This window comes from Muscardinus avellanarius (genome assembly GCF_963383645.1).
Source record: "Muscardinus avellanarius genome assembly, chromosome: 1".
Lineage (NCBI taxonomy): Eukaryota > Metazoa > Chordata > Mammalia > Rodentia > Gliridae > Muscardinus > Muscardinus avellanarius.
The window spans coordinates 179611753-179631951 of NC_137786.1; the positions used below are offsets into that span (position 1 = coordinate 179611753).

Sequence of the window (20199 nt, forward strand, 5' to 3'; positions counted from 1 at the left end):
CATCTATTGGTTAACCTGATGGTGGCCCTCGGGTCCCTTTAGGATCTCTTCAGTTGTCTTCATTCTTTTTTTTTTTTTTTTCCTGCTCCTCCAAGTCAATAATTTCAATTGTCCTCTCTTTTAAGATAGCTAATTCTTCTTCCTGCTCAAATCTTGGTCTTGAATCTGATCCTACTGTTTCAGCCTCCCAAGTACTGGGATTATCTCTTGTTCTCTGAGGCCATGCTCCTAATTTCCCAAGTCTCAAGTTGGTAGTCTTCTTACCCTGGCAATTTTCTCTCAGCCGCTTCCTGGGATGATTCCATTCTACAAGCATCTTTTCTACATGGTATGCCACCATACCTGGCTTCTTCCAGCTCTTTTTATATTTTATTTTGAAACAGGATCTTGCTAGGTTGCTCAGAATCTTGCTACATTAACTGAAGCTGTCCTCGAACCTGTGATCCTCCTATCTTAGTCTCCCAAGTACTGAGATTACAGGTATGCACCACAATAGCCAGCTAAAACCTCCATTTTGACCTAGGTGTTTGGCTCATGTGGGGCTCCCCATGGTAGAATCTACTCTGGTCTTTGTGTCAGATTAGTACTCAGGAAAAGATCTACTCTGAGTATCTGTCAGACAGGGCCCTCTGGGCATGACCTAACCTGTTTGTGTAGGCTAAACTGGACACTGAGATCAGCCCAACCTGTGTGCCTGGGTCAGATTTGGGGTCTCAGTCAAGGTCTTCACCTGTATATGAGATTGATTGAACTAGAGAATCCAAGCTAGTTCTTGGATTAGACTGGAAGCCTCATAGGTGAACAGTGTAGTTGGTCACGATGGATACCATAAGTCTTAAAGTATATTTGGGAGAGACAACTCTAGGGAAACGCTTGAACTGTATACTTTACACTAGTGTTCATGGCAGTTCATAGTCTGTTTGATTTGCTCTATACGTCTCTTAGTGAAACTATACACATCCAGATATTAATTGGGGCTTTCTTGGGAATGGGGAGGAAGGACAGAAGAATAAGGAGAAATAGGTATAACCTATTTTATTATTGGAGTATGAACAAAATATTCTAAGAATTCAACAGGCCACAGTTGACCAACAGTGGACCTGATGTTAAGCCCATAATCTGCTAGGGAAATTTCAGTCCATCTCTGAGTTATCTTTTATCCGTCCTGCTTATTTCTTGTTCTCTGAGGCCATGCTCCTAATTTCCCAAGTCTCAAGTCGGTAGTTCTCTTACCCTGGCAATTTTCTTTCAGCTCTCATGTTCTGAGGCTTCTTTCGACTCTCCTCCACTTCCTGGGATGATTCCTTTCTACAAAGCATCTTTTCTACATGTTGCCGGATCTCCCTAGTCCTCACTCCGTAAATGAGAGGATTCAGGGCTCCCGGCAGGAGCAGGTATATGGCACTAAGTAGATTCTGGACATCCTGAGATACAGTCTTGGCCACTCTGAAGACAATAGAAGTGGAAAGACCAGAGAGGTAGATGGTGAGGATGACCAGTAAGTGGGAGCCACACGTGTGCAAGGCCTTAGCTCGGGCTCCCCCAGAAGAAATCTGGAAGGCAGCATAGATGATGCGGGTGTAGGAGGTTCCCAGCAAAGCCAGATCAAAGGTCACAGTGACCAGCCTCATGGCCAGCCCTAACCGGTTGTTGAAGGTCAAGTCTCCACAAGCTATGCTCAGCAGTGCGATATACTCACAGGTGAAGTGTCGAATCACTGTCGTGCGGCAGAACTGAGCTTGTGCTGTTAGTACCACCAAGGGCACAGCCACTCCCAAGCTCCTCGTCAGGGCAAAAATGGCTAGTACACCGAGCAGGCGAGAAGTCATCAGGTCAGTATAGCGGAGTGGGTGGCAGATGGCTACGTACCGGTCCAGGGCCATGGCCAGCAGGAGATTGTAGTCCAGAAGGAGGGTGAAGTAGATGAAGAACATCTGGGCCAGGCAGCCCTGTAGGGAGATGGGATTGGCATAGTGCACGAAGCCCTCCAGCATTTTAGGTATCACCACTGTGGCGGCACAAATGTTGACAGCCAGGAGCAGAGCGATGAGCACGTACATGGGCTGATGCAGATTCCGCTGGGCCACAACTGTGTGGATTACCAGAGCATTAGCAGAGATGATGGCCACATAGAGGAAAGTAAGAGGCAGGACCAGGAGGGACCGCCACTCCTGCAATCCAGGAAAACCCACCAAGAAGAAGTTGGTGTAGGAGATGTTGAAGATGCTCATATTTCCATCCTCACCCATTAGTGTCGGCACAAGGCTAGTACCAGAAGTAGGGTTTAGAAACTGTTAGACTGAAACAGTAATGAAAAAATGCTTATTTCTATTTTAGGGCCTGAGGATTTTGTGGTGGAAATCTACCAGTTATGAGCATCTCTAATCCCAATACTTGGGGGGATGAGACAGGAGAATTGTAGATTCAAGATCAGTCTCAGCAACTTAGTGAGATCTCATTTAAAAAAAAAAAAAGGATCGGGGGTCTAGCTCAGAGGTAGAATGTCCCTGGATTTAATTCTGAGTACAAAAAGAAAAAAAAAAAAAAACAGTTAAAACACAACAGAAGAAAGACAGTTGAAGTGTGGTTGAACTAGAGGCAGCACGGAGAGTAGAGGATTAACAAAGTTCTACTTGTCTGATCTGGTGAGTGGAGAGCAGAAGACACCATCTTGGTAAGCCCTCATAGAATTGATGGCTGCCATAATTTGGCAGCTCACTTCAAAGTACAGTTCTTCAGGCTGCCCCATGAACTGTGGCTGCTGCTGAAATTGCCTGGACCAAGAAATGACAGGCTTATCCTGTGGGGACCAGAGTGACTACAACCTTCCTCATCAAGACCAATGTGAATCTTCAGACCAACGAGTCAAACCACCCAGTGAACTCCAGTGGCTACACCTGAATCTGTATAGACTACAGAACCTTCCTGCAGGGATCCAAGCAATGCTCAAGACTGGGTTTACAAACCATCCCAGTGGTAGCCTGTACAGCTTCAAGAACTCACTTGGCAATGAACAAACCCATGGGGGTCGATGAGTTTGCAAGCCATCCCTGTGGAAGTGAGGGTGAGCTACAGTCAGCAGAAATGTAAATGAGCAGATCATTCCTGGGAGCACTTGGAGAGGTAGAACTTGGAGTTTGCTCTGTGCCCTGCCCTGTGGGGTCTCTAGTAATCACTGCAGGACCTCTGGCACTGGTATCTGTGGGGTTAAATAACTCAGCCAACCATGCTGCAGGCTCAGAAAATAAAAGCTCTTTCCCAGTGGTGTTTGGGTGCCACAAGGAACAAGGTTGGTAGCCAGTAAGGTCTCATGTGATTGGAGCTGCCTGAAGTAGCAGCAGTGTTTGTGGGGCTAAATAACTGAGCCACCCAAGTCCCCAAACAGTACAATCTCTCCTTGCTAGAGTTTAGGCCCCAACAGTAGGGAACCTGGAGGCCAGGGTCCAGCAAAGCCTCATGTGATTGCAGCCAGTGGAGAAATAGCAGTGTCTCTGGGTCAGTTTGACTCAGACAGACATGCTACAGGTTGGGAATGCAGTACTCTCTCAGCCAGCAGTTTGTGCCTTAGTGAACTCAAACGTCAGTGGCTAACTTGTCTCCACATGATCACAACCTGCAGAGTAGCCGTGGTATCCCTGGGTCACCAAAGCTCAGCTAACTGGGCCAGAAAGCACAGAACATCAAAATCTCTGGCCCTGCTGAGCTTGGGCCCAGTGAACACAGGTTCTCAACTATTAGAACAGCTACAGTGTCCTTGGGGCATTAAATTTCAGCTAGCAGGCTAAATTTCGTTTAGCAGGTTCTAAACGAAATATTATAGTCTCTAGCCCTGCTGAGTTTGAGCCTGGAGAACACGGAGGCCTGCAACCAATTAGATACTCTTGCTTGCCTGCACTGACTATTAACTATATCCTTTTAAAGAGGTTCTGGGGGACTAACTAAGAAGTCTGGTAATATGGCTCAGATTTGTTGAGACAAATATATACCTCCAACATAGGCCTTACTGTAAAGGGATAACGAATAGGCACAGGAAACCCACGTAAAGAGGAAGAGGATGCCAAGACAAAAAAGATACAAACCTAAGAATTCTGAAAACATAAGAATAAAGACTAATAAGGAAATAATAACCCCCCACAACTTAACAGCAAGGGATACCACTGGTACTGAGCTGTGGAAAATGCCAGAAGGAGAATTCGCAATTTTTATTTTCTTTTTCTTTTTGGTGGGGGGTAGTACTAGGGATTGAACCCAGGGGCATTCTACCTTTGAGCTACATCCCAACCCTATTTTTTATTTTTAAAATGGAGAATGGAAACAAGTAGGAGTAGCAACTCTCATATCTGAAAAACAGACTTTACACTAAAACTTTTCAGAAGAGACAAAGCAGATCATTTCTTAGTAATAAAAGAAACAACCCAACAATAACAAAAGGTAGTAAACATTTATACCCCAAATGTGGGTATACCCACTTTGATAAAACAAACTTTAGGACATTAGGTCTCAGACCCCAGTACAATAATATTGGGAGACTTCAACATACCTCTCACACCCCTAGATCAGTCTTCCAGAAGATGAGTAAAGTGTCTTTAGATCTAAAGAACATTATAAACTAAATGGACCTAAAATACATACACAGAATATTTCAACTAACAACAGCTAAATACTTACTCTGCTCAGCTGCTCATGGAACCTTTCCTAAAATAGACCATAGTCTGGGCCACAAAGCATATACCAGTACAATAAAAAAATGATATGATTTCTTATATCTTTTCATATCATAATGGAATGAAAGTAGAAATCAACAACAGGGTGCTAGGCAGGGTGGTGCATGCTTGTAATCCCAGCACTTGGGAGGCTGAGACAGAAGGATCTCACAGGTTCAAAGCCAGCCTCAGCTACTTACTGAGGTTCTCAGCAACTTAGTGAGACCCTGTTTCCAAATAAATATAAAATAGGTCTGGGAGTGTAGCTCAGAGGTAGAAAGCCCCTGGGTTCCACCCCCAGCACCAAAAAAAAAAAAAAAAAAAAAGAAGAAAAAGAAAAAAAAAAGAAAGCAACAACAGGAAGACCAAAGGAAATTACAAAAGACTAAATGATACACTCTTGAATGAAGACTAGATCACAGAAGAAATCGGGAGAAATAAAAAAATTCTTAGAAAAAATAAAAATAGAGACACAACATGCCAAAATCTATGATACATTTTGAAGGTAGTTTTAAAAGGAAAATTTATAGCACTAAGTGCCCACATAAGAAAAACAGCCATCAAATAAATAACCTAGTGACATACCTCAAGGCCCTTGAAAAACAGGAGCAGACTAATGGCAAAGACTGTAAAAGGCAGGAGATCATTAAAATGATCAGTCACTGAGCAGACATCAGTGAAATAGAGTACAACAACAACAAACAAAAACAAAAGATCAACAAAACAAAAAGCTGATTCTTTGAAAAGATTAACAGGATTGATAAATCTTTAGCCAACAGAACCAAAAGAAAGAATTGACCCAAATTATTAAAATGAGAAATAAAAAAGGAGATATCACTATAGTGCAGAAATCCAGAGGGTCATCAGAAACTTTTGAAAGTTTACACTCTAATAGACTAGAAAACAGAAGAAATCAACAAATTTCTAGACATACACAGCCTATCTAAATTGAATCAATATAGAAAATCTAAATCAACAAATAGTATTCCAATCAGCATTTTTACAGCTATAATATAAAGACCTGACCATGTAACTTAGAGGGAGAAATATTTATTTTCTAATGGTTTTGAGCTCAGTCCATGTGAGGCTAAAGACTGAAGATCTCAGGGCATGGCAGTGGGAGGTGAGCAGAGGGAGAAAATTTGGGCTGTGCTCCTCACATCATAGACAGAGAGCAGGGGAGGAAAAACTATATATTACATACATTTAATCCCAAGGCTACACCCCAGGGCCCCCGGCCTGGCTCACCACCCAGGTGAATCTATTACAATAGATTTACTCACTGCTGGAATTATAACCCTTATGACTCAATTACATCAGTTTTAAACAAGTGGGCTTTTTAGGGGACATTTTGTATCTATAACAAAGAACAAGCAAAGAGATATAAACAGCAATGAAAAGCCTTCCATCAAATAAAAGTACAGATCCAGATTGATCCCCAGCTGAATTCTACAAACCTTTGTAGAACAACCAAACCAAATACTTCACATATTATTCCATGAAATAGAAAGAGATGGAATCTTCCAAACTCCTTCTATGAGGCCAGTATCACCTCAATACCAAAACTGAATAAATATCCCTCAAGAAAAGAAAATCACAGTACATTGATGTACATAGATGCAAAAATTCTAAACAAAATACTTAGCAGTATGCATTAAAATTTTATCAAGAAAATTGTATACTATTCCCAAGTTGGTTTCATTTCAGAGATGCAAGGCTGGCTCAACATATACAAATCAATACGTCATTCACCAGATAAATAGAACCAAGAACAAAAATCACACGAACATCTCCATAGATGTTGAAAAAGCATTTGACAAAATCCAAAACCCATTCATGTTAAAAGCACTGCAGAAGCCAGGTGTGGTGATGCGTGCTTGTAATCCCAGTGCATCCTTGTTTTCCCATTTGGAAAGCTGAGACAGGAAGATTGCAGTTCTTGGACAGCCTCAGCTACTTAGTGAGGCCCTTTGCAACTCAGCGAGACCCTGTTTCCAAACAAAGAATAAAAAATAGGACTGGGGGTGTAACTCGAAGGTAGAATGCTCTTGGGTTCTATCCCCAGTACCGTAAAAGAAAGAAAGAAAGAAGGAAAGAAAGAAAGAAAGAAAGAAGAAAGAAAGAAAGGAAAAGAAGGAAAGAAAAGAAGGAAAGAAAATCAGAATAGAAGGAACTTACCTCAATATAATAAAGGCAGTATATAATAAACCCAAAGTTAACATCATATTGAATATGGAAAAAAATGTAAGAATTTTCTTTTTTAAAGCCAGGAACAAGATAAAGATACCCACTGTCACCACTGCTTTTTAATATAGTCCTTGAGACTTTAGAGCTAGAACAATAAGGCAAGAGAAGAAAATCAAAGATGCAGATAGGAAAAGATGAACTGAAATGATATTTGCAGATGACCTGATCTTATACTTAGAAGACCCAAAAACCTCAACCAAAAGACTTCTAGAGCTGATTAACAAAGTAAAGTTTAATCAGCAAAGTAGTGGGATACAAAATCAGTTTTTAAAAATCAGTAGCTTTACCGGGCGTGGTGGTGCACGCTTGTAATCCCAGCATTTGCAAGGCTGAGACCTGGAGGATCGCGGTTCGCGGACAGCCTCAGCTACTTAGTGAAGCCCTCTGCAACTCAGTGAGACCCGGTTTCAAAATAAAGAATAAAAAATAGGGCAGAGGGTGTGGCTCAGAGGTCGAATGCCCCTGGGTTCCATCCCCAGACCCGCAAAAATATATATATAAATAAATAAAAATTTAAAAAAGTAAAAAAAAATCAGTAGCTTTTCTATATGCCAAACATGAACCCATTGAGAAAGAAATCCAGAAGACAATTCCATTCATAATAACCTCAAAAACTATTAAATATCTTGTAATAAATCTAAACAGAAGAAAAATACTTCAACAATGAAAATTGTAAAACACTAAAGAAAGAAATTGAAGAAAGATCTTAGAAGATGGAAAAATCTCCCATGCTCTTTGATAGGCAGAATAAATAGTATCAAAATGGCCCTTCTACCAAAGTTATCTACAAAGTCGATGCAATCTCTATCAAAATACCAAAGTCATTCTTCACAGAGACAGAAAAAAATAGTACTAAATTTCATATGGAAAAACAAAAGACCCAGAATAGACAAAACAATTTTTTTTTTTTTTTGGTGGTACTGGGGTTCCTGGAAACCCTTCTACCTCTGGGTTACACTCCCAGACTTATTTTATATTTTTTTATTTAGAAACAGGGTCTCACTAAGTTGCTGGAAGCCTCACTGAGGAGCTGAGGCTGGCTTCGAACCCATGCGATCCTCCTGTCTCAGCCTCCCAAGCACGGGGATTACAAGCGTGCGCCACCACGCCCGGCCCCTGGGAGAAGCTATTTGCCAGCTATTCCTCTGATAAAGGACTAATATCTAGAATATACAAATTACTTAAAAGATTTAACACTGAAAAAAACTAATAACCTAATCAAGAAATGGGCAATTGAACTAAACAGACTCTTCACAAAAGAAGAGATACAAATGGCCAATAAATACATGAAAAAATGTTCAACACCATTAGCAGTCAGGGAGATGCAAACTAAAACGACCCTGAGATTCCATCTCACCCCAATTAGAATGGCTATCATAAAGAGGTCAAACAAAAATAATTGTGGATGTGGATGTGGGGAAATAGGAACACTTCTACAGTGTTGGTGGGGTTACAAATTAATATCGCTGCTATGGAGATCAGTGTGGGATACCTCAGGAAACTGGGAACGGATGCACCATACGATCCAGCTACAGCCTGCTTGGTATCTTTTCAAAGAAACTGAAATCAGAATATTATAGTAATATATACATATTCATGTTTATAGCAGCACAGTTCACAATAACCAGAATATGGATTCCATCCTGGTATCCAACCACAGATAAATGGATTACAAAATTATGTGATATAAGCCAGGCGTGGTGGTGCACGCCTGTAATCCCAGCATTTGGGAGGCTGAGACCTGAGGATCGCGGTTCGTGGACAGCCTCAGCTACTTAGTGAGGCCCTCTGCAACTCAGTGTGACTCGGTTTCAAAATAAAGAATAAAAAATAGGGCAGGGGGTGTAGCTCGGAGGTCGAATGCCCCTGGGTTCCATCCCCAGACCCAGAAAAAAAATTATGTGATATATACATAATGAAATTCTACTCAGCAATAAAGAAGAACAAAATTAAGTCATTTGTAGGAAAATAGATGGACCTGGAAAATATTATTAAGCTAGATTAGCCAATCACAGAAAGTGAAGGGTCATATGTTTTCTTTCAGATGCAGAAACTAGGGAGAAATGGGGATACCAGAGGGACTTGATTAAGAGGAATAAAAAATATATGGAAACTCTTTGGTCCAAGGAGCTTGGGAAGGACCAGGTAGGGTGTACCAGGGAAGAAGGGAAACGGCCTGCGATTGTGGCCTCACCGCTGGGGGCATACTCTGGCCCAGGGAGAGGGAAAAGCAACAGGCTGCAGACACTGCTCCCTTCCTAAGCCCCTTGAGACTGGCTGTGCCCTCCTGCCTGGCCTTGTCCCTTGGTGGTGTGTCATGGATGGTGATCTTGCTTTTCTTTCAGAAAGTGAGTATGGGGAGGGTAGAGAGTGCTCACTGGATCTCCAAGCACAGAGGAACCAGAGAGAGAGAGTTTGCTGGGGCATTGCTTGTGAGTAGCTGATGAGAACAGGAAGAAGATGGAAGAGGCTAAATATGTTATTTTATGGGTTTCAATGCATTGGACGGATTTTTGCATAATTAAGGCAGTAGATATAGAAAGATACACAATTTAGTAACGTGCCCACTCCCTTTTTTTTCTTTTTGTGGTACTGGAGATGGAGCCCAGGGGCTTTCTCCCCGGGCTACACTCCCAGACCTACTTTATATTTTATTTGGAAATAGGTTCTCACTAAGCTGCTGAGAGCCTCACTATGTAGCTGAGGCTGGCTTCAAACCTGTGCTATCCTCTGTCACAGCCTCCCAAGTGCTGGGATTACAAGTGTGCGCCACCACGCCCAGCTTGCTTTTTTCTTAGGGGTGCCCTTTGATGGTGGTAGGTGTGATGATTAAAAAGAACTAACAATGATATATAAAAAACAGCTAACAAAGGCCGGGTGTGGTGGCGCACGCTTGTAATCCCCGCACTTGGGAGGCGGAGACGGGAGAATCACGCAGGTTCAAAGCCAGCCATGCTGGCTTAAGAGACCCTGTTTCCAAATAAAAATATATTAAAAACATAGGTCTGGGAGTGTAGCCCGGAGGTAGAAGGGCTTCTAGGAACCCCATACCACCAAAAAAACAAAAACAAAAACAAAAACAAAAAATAAACAAACAAAAAACCCCAAACAAAAAATCAACAACAAAAAAACCTAACAAAAAATCTTCACTTTACCAACCAAACGGAAACACAGACAGGTTAAGTCTAGTTCCAAGTCACACAGGTAGTAAACGGCAGACCTGATTTGAAGCCAGGCGTCACTGCAGACTCCATTCAGTAACTACTACAGGATGGCCAGCTCATGCTGGCTAGCCTGGGACTTGCAGGGTGTTAGTACTGGAAGCGTGAAGTCCCAGGAAAACAGGGACATGAGGCAGTTGAATATTAATACTACCTACACCAAAGATCAGAGACACCTTATAAATTGTGGAGCAGTTAGAAAAAGTTCTCTTTTTTATAGGTTTAGATGTATTGCCTGAAAATTGGTGTTTGTGTGGGCCTTACTAGAACCACCCTCTGAATACTCAAAAGATGAAGAGGCACACCTGTGAATTCACACTGTAGGAGGAACTCAAAGGAAGTGGATTTGAAATCCCCAAAGCCCACCCTGTAATCTCTTTCTGAAAATCCTGGAGTATTTTTTTTCTTTTTAGAAAGGCAGACTGCCACGTGCAGCGCCTCATTTGGATGTGTCTGGAGTCTTGGAAGCTTGACTACCCTACATTCTCCTACAAATGGACCTTGAGAGCTTGTTTGGAGGTTCTAGCAGGGGAGCGCAGCTACTCGTATACCCTTGACCGAAAACCGGTCCTCCTCTATTCGGGGAATAGAGCGTGCGGCTTCGGGAGGGACGCACATGGAGCGGTGAGGGAGGAAGGAGACACCCGCCTAGCAGCCAGATCAGCCGAATCAACCCTGGCGATCAATGGGGTGACAGATGTTGCAGCCAGATCGCCCTCACATCCCTGGAGTATTGCTATAGACAACATAACAGAGACTGTGGGAAATCTACCGTTGTTGAGGATGGGTAAGGGCCAGACAGTGTACGGGGGAAGGCGGTACAAATCCTTATAGTAGACATTTGTGGAAGATGCTTATGGAGGTTAGTAGAAACCTAGAGTGAGGGGAGAGGGTGCAGGACAGAGTGAAGAGATGAGGAGACTGGAGCTGGAGGAGCAGCAGCAAGGATGTTCAGGGAGCCCAGACTTCCCCTTCCCACGTACGACCAGAGGGTGGTCATCCTTAAGGAGAGAAGGCGGATGCGGGTGGCCCCCGGATCCCTTACCTTGGACAAGGGTGCTCAGTCTCTAGCACATGAACTGTAACGTGCGCCCCTGCTTTGGGTCTTGGGATCCTCAGGCAGATCCTGTAAGGAGTTTCTTTGACTTGGGGTCCAAAGCAGTAAGTAAAGAAATTTAGAAAAACAGCCTCATGAGGAACAGAGGAGACAAAAAGGACGATGAGCGGTGGGGAGATGGGTTAACTGCATGATGAAAAGCTTAAGGAAGAGAAGAGGCTCTTCTAGAGTCAAGTCAATCAGACTTAAGAACCAACTGGAAGTAGAAAGAAATAGAGGAATCAGTGATAATTTCAAGTTTTTTTTTTTAAAGCTATGATGACTCTTGGAACTGTTAAAACCTGAGAAAGAGCCAGGTGTGGTGGCACAGGCTTGTAATCCCAGTACTTGGGAGGCAGAGGCAGGAGGATCTCAGGTTCAAGGCCAGCCTCAGCAACTAAGCGAGGCTCTCAATAACCTAGTGAGACCACGTTTCCAAATAAGAAACAAAATCAGACTGGGGGTATAATTTGGAGGTAGAAAGCCTCTAGGTTCAATCCCCAATACCAAAAAATAAAATAATAAAACCCGAGAAAGGAGGAATGGGATTGTGGTACTAGTAGGAACAATTAATAAATTTCTTTTGGATGCTTTGAGGATTCACAAGTGATGGGATGTTCAGCCAGCGACTGGACATAGGAGAGGGGAGCTCCCATGAAGGATGAGGGCTGGAGGTGAAAGTACAGGAATTATAATTTTATAGAGAACATGGGGTAGACTCCTAAGGGGCAGAGAGAATAACAGATCAGTGAAAGGAACTAAGAGAGAGGGAAAGAGAATGAGAACCAGGAGCAAATAAAAACCAAAGAGCCAGAGTCCAGAGGAAGAGAGATCTGGAGGCCTCAATATTAAGGAAAAGAAGCCGGGCGTGGTGGCACACACTTGTAATCCCCGTGCTTGGGAGGCGGAGACAGGAGGATCGCGCAGGTTCGAAGCCAACTGCACTGGCTTAAGAGACTCTGTTTCCAAATAAAAATATAAAATAGGTCTGGGAGTGTAGCCTGGAGGTAGAAGGGTTTCCAGGAACCCCAGTACCACCAAAAAAAAAAAAAAAAAAAAAAAAAGAAAGAAAAAAAAAGATTAAGGAAAAGTACAGTAAATTACCCTATATGGTGTTTTTTTTTTTTGGTGCTGAGGACTGAGCAGCAGGGTGGTACAGACAGCAGTGCTGAGGTGAGCGTGCCAGGCATCTCCTATTTTCTGGAGGCAGAGGCATACCCTTGCCCCCGTGAAGGTCAAAGCCACAGAGAGGAACTCTTAGCATTCACTCCTGTCCTCACACCGCCTGGCTGCAGTAGTCATCTTTCCAGTAGAAAAGCTGTCTCTCCTCTCTCTTTCCTCAGGATAACTTCCACGTCTCTCTTTCCCCTTAGCTTATAAGAAAGTTCAAATCTCTGTCACTGGAGAAAATAAACTCCTTTTGAGCTTCCCATAACCCTCTGGATTCCCATTTTCCTCCTTACCTTTAAAGCTGGGCCCCCTCATGTCCTTCTCATGCTTTAATCTGGCTCGCTTATCTATCTCCCCACCAGACTGAAATGTTCCTCGTGGAGAGACCATGTCTTGTTCATTTCTGCCACAGGGCCCAGCAGAGCGTCTACTGCAGAACCGGCGTTGTGTTGAAGGAATCAGTGAATGTACTCAGGGATCTTATTAAACCTTCTCATTTGCAGCTTAGTCAGCTCCCTGAGCTTGAGTGAATGAATGAAAACCTAACCTGCCAAGGCTCAGCGTTCTCAAGTGATTTGCTTAGTCTCTCCTAGCCAGAAGAAGCAAGCCTCAAATCTATGACTTCCAGGACTCCTCTTTCCTCTGCTTTCTTGTTCCCCCTAGGCCAGGCAGCATTGGACAGGCCTCAAGCATTCTTAATCTCAGCAGCAAAATTAGGAGCTTGCCGGGTGTGGTGGTGCAAATTTGTAATCCCCGCGCTTGGGAGGCTGAGACAGGAGGACCACACGGGTTCAAAGCCAGCCTCAGCTACTTAGTGAGGCTCTCAGCAACTTAGTGAGACCCTGTTTCCAAATTAAAAAAAAAAAAAAAAAAAAAAAAAAAGGTCTGGGAGTATAGCCAGGAGGTAGAAAGCCTCTGGGTTCCACCCCCAGTACCACAAAAAAAAAAAAAAAAAAAAAAAAAAGAGCTAGCTTTTTATTGAATTCTTATTACATGTCGGACATGGTTCCAAGTGTTTTTCATATAACATCTCTTTATTCATGATAACCCTAAGAAACAAATACTGTTTATTAACTCAGCTTACAGATGAGGACAGTAAGGATTAGAGAAGTTAAGTAATTTTCTTTTTTTTGTGTGTGTGGTACTGGGGGTGGAACCCAGGGGCTTTTCTACCTCTGAGCTATACTCCCAGACCTATTTTATATTTTATTTGGAAACAGGGTCTCACTAAGTTGCTGAGAGCCTCACTAAGTAGCTGAGGCTGGCTTTGAACCTGTGTGATCCTCCCATCTCAGTCTCCCAAGTGTGGGGATTACAAGCGTATGCCATCATGCCCAGCTTTTAAGTAATGTTTTTAAAGGACTGTGGGTATTAAATGATAGGACTGGGAAGCGAACTTAAGGTTGTCAGTGGCAAAAGGTGGAGTTTAGTTCTAATCTCAGGTTTATCTGCCTCTAAATTCCCGTAAATCTCTTTCTCCTCACCGTGGGAGCCTGTAGTGGTTTCCGGCGGGGTTGCAGCCTGCTGTGGCTTTGGTTTCTCCTCTGAAGAGGAAAGGCCTGAGCTCAGTGCCCAGCACCAAGGCGCTGATGTATGAGGCCACGGAGGAGGGATGGATAATTACACCTGCAGCTCCAGGGAGGACCCCCTGCAGATTCCCAGAGGGGAGGCGTTTCCAGGGCCTCAAAGGAGAAACCCAAAGAATCTGTCTGTTCCTCTTTGTTGTGTTACCTTAGGGAATATTTTAGGGCTAATAGTCTTATAGTGCACTTTTTTTTTTTTCTTCTTGGGCCTGGGGATTGAACTCAGAAATATTTTACCTCTGAGCTATACAACCAGCCCCTTTTACTTACTAATTTTGAAACAAAGGCTGCTAAGTTGCTGAGGTCTTCATTTAGTTGCTGAGGCTGGCTTCAAACCTGCAATCCTCCTGTCTCAGCCTTCCAAGTACTGGGATTACATGTCTGGGTCACAATCTATTTTCAAACAATATCAGCCACTTTCCGAATAGCTTGAGATCCTTATGAGGACTTTTGTTCCCTCTTTTCAACATTTGTGTTACCATTTTCATATATTTTATTTCTACATGATTACAAACCCCACAATATGTTGTCTATTTCTGTCTTAGTTTTGTTTTATCCTAGAGATATTTAGGAAAATAAGACAGAAATCAATATTATGTTTGTAAAATTCATTCATGTTATATGTGGCTGTCAAGCTGTCACATATTTTATTGCTGAGATCATTCCAATATATGAATGTACCATAATATATTTTCCTATTTTATTGCTGAAAGACACTTATGTTATTTCTGGTTCTTCAAAATTAGGAAAAATGCTACTATGAATTCTTTTACACATGTATTTTTATAATTTTTTGTTTGAAAAAGAGTCTTGCTATGCGGGCGTGGTGGCGCACGCTTGTAATCCCTGCGCTTGGGAGGCGGGGACAGGAGGATCGTGCAGGTTCGAAGCCAGCCGCGCTGGTTTATGAGACTCTGTTTCCAAATTAAAAGTATAAAATAGGTCTGGGAGTGTAGCCAGAAGGTAGAAGGGCTTCCAGGAACCCCAGTACCACCACCAAAGGAAAAAAAAAAAGAAAAAGAAGAAGAGTCTTGCTAGGTTGCTGAGAGTGTTGCTAAGTTTCTGAGGCTGCCTTGAACCTGCAACCTTCTGTCTCAGCCTCCCAAGTACTGAGATTACAGGCATGCACCATCATTTCTGGCTTTTATACGTATATTTTTTGATGCTCATGTGCCTGAGGAACATGATGCTCATGTTGCGAGGTCACAGGGTATGTATGTCTTCAATTTCACTAGATAATAACAAATTGCCTTCCAAAAGTGGTTGTAATAATTTGTAACATCATAATTAGTTTATGAGACTATCTACTGACATCTGTTGGGAAATTATGATACATATTCAAAACTACTATGTCTGTTTTCTTTTTCTTTTTTGCAGTACTGTGGATGGAACCCAGGGGCATTGTACTTCTGATCTACATACCCAGCCCTATTTTTTAGTCTTTTTATTTTTGAGAAAGGGTCTTGCTGAGTTGTAAAGGGCCTCGCTGAGTAGCTGAGGCTGTCCACAGACCATGATCCTCTGATCTCACCCTCCTGAATGCTGGGATTACAAGGGTGCACCACCACCCCTGGCTCCAAAACTATTTTGATGTAGTGAGGTTTATAGTGTACAACAGAAGTACCTGTATGTGAGAGGTTTCAGGCAACACCTTCCTACTTCCCTTCCTGCCTTCCTTGGATTGAACCCAGTGGCATTCTACCTCTGAGCCACACCTCCAGCCCTATTTTATATATTGTTTTGTTTTGTTTTTGTGATACTTGGGATTGAACCCAGAGGCATTCTACCTCCAAGGTATACCTCCAATCAGATTTTATTTCTCATTTTGAAACAAGGTCTCACTAAGTTGCAGAGGCCCTTACTAAGTTGAAGAGGCTGGCTTTGAACCTATGATCCCTCTGTTTCAACCTCCTACTGGGATTACAAGCATGTGTCACAACATCCAGCTTATTTTTATTTTGAAACAGGGTCTCTCTATTTTTATTTTGAAACAGGGTCTTACTACTTGCTGAGGCTGTCCTCAAACCTAAGATCCTCCAGTTTCTGCCTCTCAAGTACTGGAATTAAAAGTGTATGCCATCATGCCTGACCTATTTTATTTTTATTTTGAAACAAAATCTCTCTAAGTTGCTGAGGGCCTTGCCATGTTGCTGAGGTTGGCCTTGAACCTGTAGTCCTCCTGTCTCAGCCTCTCTAGTACTGGGATTACAGGTGTGCACCACCACACTTGGTTCATCTTGACACTTGAATTTAAATTTTTTTTTCTGTACAGTGGCTCCCTACTGCTGCTAAAATGTCATTTTCTCCAGTCTTGTGTCTCTTCTTTCCTCATTATCATGAACCAACATGGTCCTCCTCTCTCAGCCTCCCAAGTATTGGGATTACAAGCGTGCATCACCACGCCCGGCATAAGCAATCTAGAGTTTATTTAAAGCATCTGTGAGGATGTGTATAGGTTGCATGCAATGACTACACCATTTTATGTAAGGTGCTTGAGCTTTAGCTGCAGGTTTTGCTCTGGGGCCTGGGGATTCTGGAGCTGATCCTCCAGGGACACTGAGGGATGATGATGGTACAGTTTGTCTATCGATGATCTAGTCAACATCCTTGTTTAATGGTCATTTGCCTCCTTCAACACAAGTGACATATTCTCCATCTAGTCCAGGCCACAGATACCATGGCCATACCCTAAGGCACCCACCACCTAGAAGTATACCACCTCTGAGGTTTTATATTTTAGTGAGTTTTTTTTTCCCTGTCATCTTATTCTTTCTCTCCAGTATCTTCATTTTATGTTTCATGATGACTGACAGGACTTTCATCTTTTCGTAATTGTTCAGGACACTTGTGTGTTCTCTGCTCTTCTGACACCCAGATGTGAGGCAGTGCCACGACTCTCTCTGCAGTGCTCCTGTTTCTCTGCTGTACCCTGGCGACAAGATGCAAGCCTTTCCAGGACAGCTCCGAGGCTCTGGGGAAAGCGCAACCAGGCAGTTCTGCGCAGCTGCTCAGCCGTTTTCACAAGAGAAGGCTCCCTCCTTTCAGGACTCAGCCTTCCTGCTGGGCTCTGGCTCCCCCAGGGTTCCTCATTTCAGGGATCACCCTTTGGCTTTCCTCGAAACCAGTTCCCCCTCTCCCAGTTAGGCAGGTGATGCTATTACCTCTATTTGGCAGAGGAGGAAACTAAAGTTCGGAAGAACTGCAAGGTTGCCTCCTGTTCTCACAACCTGACTGAGCCAAGAAGAGCCAAGAAGCACACTCGGCTCCCTCCCTCCCAAGTCCCACATTCTTTCTCCTCTGCCCTCCCCTATGTCGGTTGCTTCCCATCCCCAAACTGTTCTCCATCCAGATCCACTCAGAATCACATGGTTCTCTTTCAGCCCCACCATTCCACTGCACTGGGAACGGCTGACGAATGCCTATGCCTCCTCTATGAGCCCCAGGAAGATAAAGACCATATAATGCTCTTTTGGGCTTCTCCAAGGGCTGAAGAAAGAGACTGCCCTGGCTAACATGGTTGTCAGCAACCTGCGCATCGTGGAGTCACAGGGCCCTCCTGTCCTCTTTCTTGACCCGGCAGAGGATTTAACATGGCCGACGGTGTAGCCTTCTTTGTGTGGTCCTCGTCCTTGCTTTGGTCCTCCCTTGTTTTCTCTCTGCCTCTGACCCCCACATAGAAACCAGGCTTCGGACTTGTCTTCTTCACTCCTGCTTTAGACTCAGGCCACTGTGGTCTCATCTGAAGCCCATAACAGCCTCCTAAACAGCTTGGCCCCCAGCTCTGTCTCCCTCCAATGGATACTCCACCAGGACGGCAGAGTGCTCGTTGTGAATAGGAAGATGATCTTTCTGGGTCTCTACTTTTATTTTATTTTATTTTAATTTATTTTTTGGTGGTACTAGGGGTGGAACCCAGAGGCTTTCTACCTCTGGGCTATACTCCCAGATCTTTTTTATATTTTATTTGGAAACAGGGTCTCACTAAGTTGCTGAGAGCCTCACTAAGTAGCCGAGGCTGGCTTCGAACCTGTGCGATCCTCCTGCCTCAGCCTCCCACCGCGGGGATTACAAGCGTGCGCCACCACGACCGGCTGTCTACTTTGGACTCTAAGATGATCACGCTCCGCCTGGAGGAAAACCTCCTTATCACCACAGGCGAGGCCACTCATCGCCAGCCTCTGCCAACAACACAAGCCTCACTTCCTTCCCGTAGCCCTGTACCGCTCTGAGCTGGGGAATCGCGGGCGAGCTGGCGAGCGCGTGCCTCTCTGTGCCTGGCCTGCCTCTGGGCCCTTTCTTGGCTCTTGCTTTGCCTAGAATGACTTTTCTTCTCTGCATATCCTTCCTCCCCAGAAAGTACCTTATTGTTCTTCAAATTCAGCTGATATTTGCCTTTTCTGTGAGGTGTACCTAGTGTTAATGAGTGTCCCCCCCTCCATATTCCCACGGAAATTTGTACATAAAGCTATTATTGGGCCCCCCTCTATGGGAGAGAGAGGGTTTTTTGTTCTCTCCTTTGCAATCAAGTTAGCATGCTTTATGTATAATAAACACTCGATAAATGAGGAAATGAGTGAATGAATCAATGAAATGTAGGTAAAGGGAAAGAAGGGAGGAAACAGAAGCCAGAGACAGATGCTTGTTCTGCAGGTGTCTACGTGTAACTCAGAGTAAGCAGCTATTTTTCTGATAATGGATATAAGACTTTCAAAGATGGATGCAAACAGCCAGGGCAAACGATAGCAGGGACAACTCACTCACATAATTCCCCTCCCCTCATTGAGTGGTGAGTGATTTTAGCATCCACTGGTCCAGAATCAGCCAGGAAGCTCCTTCTGTAAGGGTGGGGACTGAGGCTTCTCAGCTGGAGCCTGCCGCGGTGGCCTGGGGAACGGAGTTGCCAGGTGCTGCCTGATTTCCTTGGTTCTGGCCCCATAGATGATGGGGTTGACCAGACATGGGAGCAGCAGGTAGAAGGCGCTGAGCAGGTTGTGCACGTCCTGGGAGGCCGTCCGGGCCACGCGGTAGACGATGGATGAGGACATGGTGGACGAGTAGACGGTGAAGATGACGAGGAGGTGGGAGCCACAGGTGTTCAGGGCCTTGGAACGGGCCCTGCCTGAGGAGATCCGGAAGGCGGCGTGGATGATGCGGGAGTAGGAGGCCCCCAGGAGGAGCATGTCCAGCACCCTGTTGAAGATGCGGACCGTGAGCCCCACGGTCTTGTTCAGTGACACGTCCCCACAGGAGAGCTTCATCAGGGCCATGTGCTCACAGGCAAAGTGGTGGATGACGTCGGAGCGGCAGAAGCGGACGCGGGAGGCCAGCCCCACCACGGGAGCCACGATGCATGTGCTCCTGGCAGCTGCCACCCCCACCAGGCCCGCCAGCAACTGGCCCGTCACTATCTCTGGGTAGCGGAGCGGGTAGCAGATGGCGACGTAGCGGTCCAGGGCCATGACCAGGAGGATGTTGCAGTCAAAGACAATGAGGAAATAGATGCAGAACATCTGGAGCAGGCAGCGAGCCAGGGAGATGCGGCTGAAGGTGGGGAAGAAGCTGAGGAGCATGGCGGGCACCACGGTGGTGGCGGCACAGATGTTGACGGCCAGGAGCAGGGCGATGAGCAGGTACATGGGCTGGTGCAGGCTCCGCTGGACCAGCACCGTGTGGATGACCAGGCCATTGGCAGAGAGGATCACCAAGTAGAGGCTGAGGAATGGGAGCACCAAGAGGGCGCGGGAGTCCCGCAGCCCTGGGAAGCCCACCAGGAGGAAGCTGGTGTAGGACGCATTGGTGCTGCCATTGCTCCACCCAGACATCGTCTTTGGGTGGGCAGATGATGCAGGGAAAGGGGGAGGAGTCGCAGTGTCAGAACCCACCTCTCTCCGCCCGCCTCAACAGGCTGCCCTGGGTGCCACGTCCTCCATCAACTGTGATGTATGTTTCAATCTAGAAAACAAAGAGTTATCTGTTAATATTGAATGAGATGCTTCAAGAAATTGCTATCAGAGAGAGAGAGAGAGAGAGAGAGAGAGAGAGAGAGAGAGAGAGAGAGAAGAGAGGAGCACGCTAGCCTTTTCCTTTCCCACATCCCATGGGGTGGGCAGCAGGAAAGGGAGCTTAATCCTCATCTTGAGCCAGTGAGGGGCCTTTAAAAAGATATATCAATGAACCTA

General features: G+C 44.6%; 2 protein-coding genes across 2 annotated transcripts; both read right to left on the reverse strand.

The window, feature by feature from the left end:
• Positions 1 to 1229: 1229 nt before the first annotated feature.
• On the reverse strand, positions 1230 to 2249 carry LOC308270396 (olfactory receptor 52Z1P-like; the record flags this gene model as incomplete). The annotated part of the gene is made up of 1 exon (XM_080706271.1): positions 1230 to 2249. The coding sequence occupies one exon, from the start codon at positions 2247 to 2249 to the stop codon at positions 1230 to 1232; it is 1020 nt and encodes a 339-aa protein (XP_080562397.1).
• A 16588-nt stretch (positions 2250 to 18837) lies between these two features.
• On the reverse strand, positions 18838 to 19842 carry LOC308274825 (olfactory receptor 52K1-like; the record flags this gene model as incomplete). The annotated part of the gene is made up of 1 exon (XM_080712728.1): positions 18838 to 19842. The coding sequence occupies one exon, from the start codon at positions 19840 to 19842 to the stop codon at positions 18838 to 18840; it is 1005 nt and encodes a 334-aa protein (XP_080568854.1).
• Between the last annotated feature and the right edge of the window lie 357 nt (positions 19843 to 20199).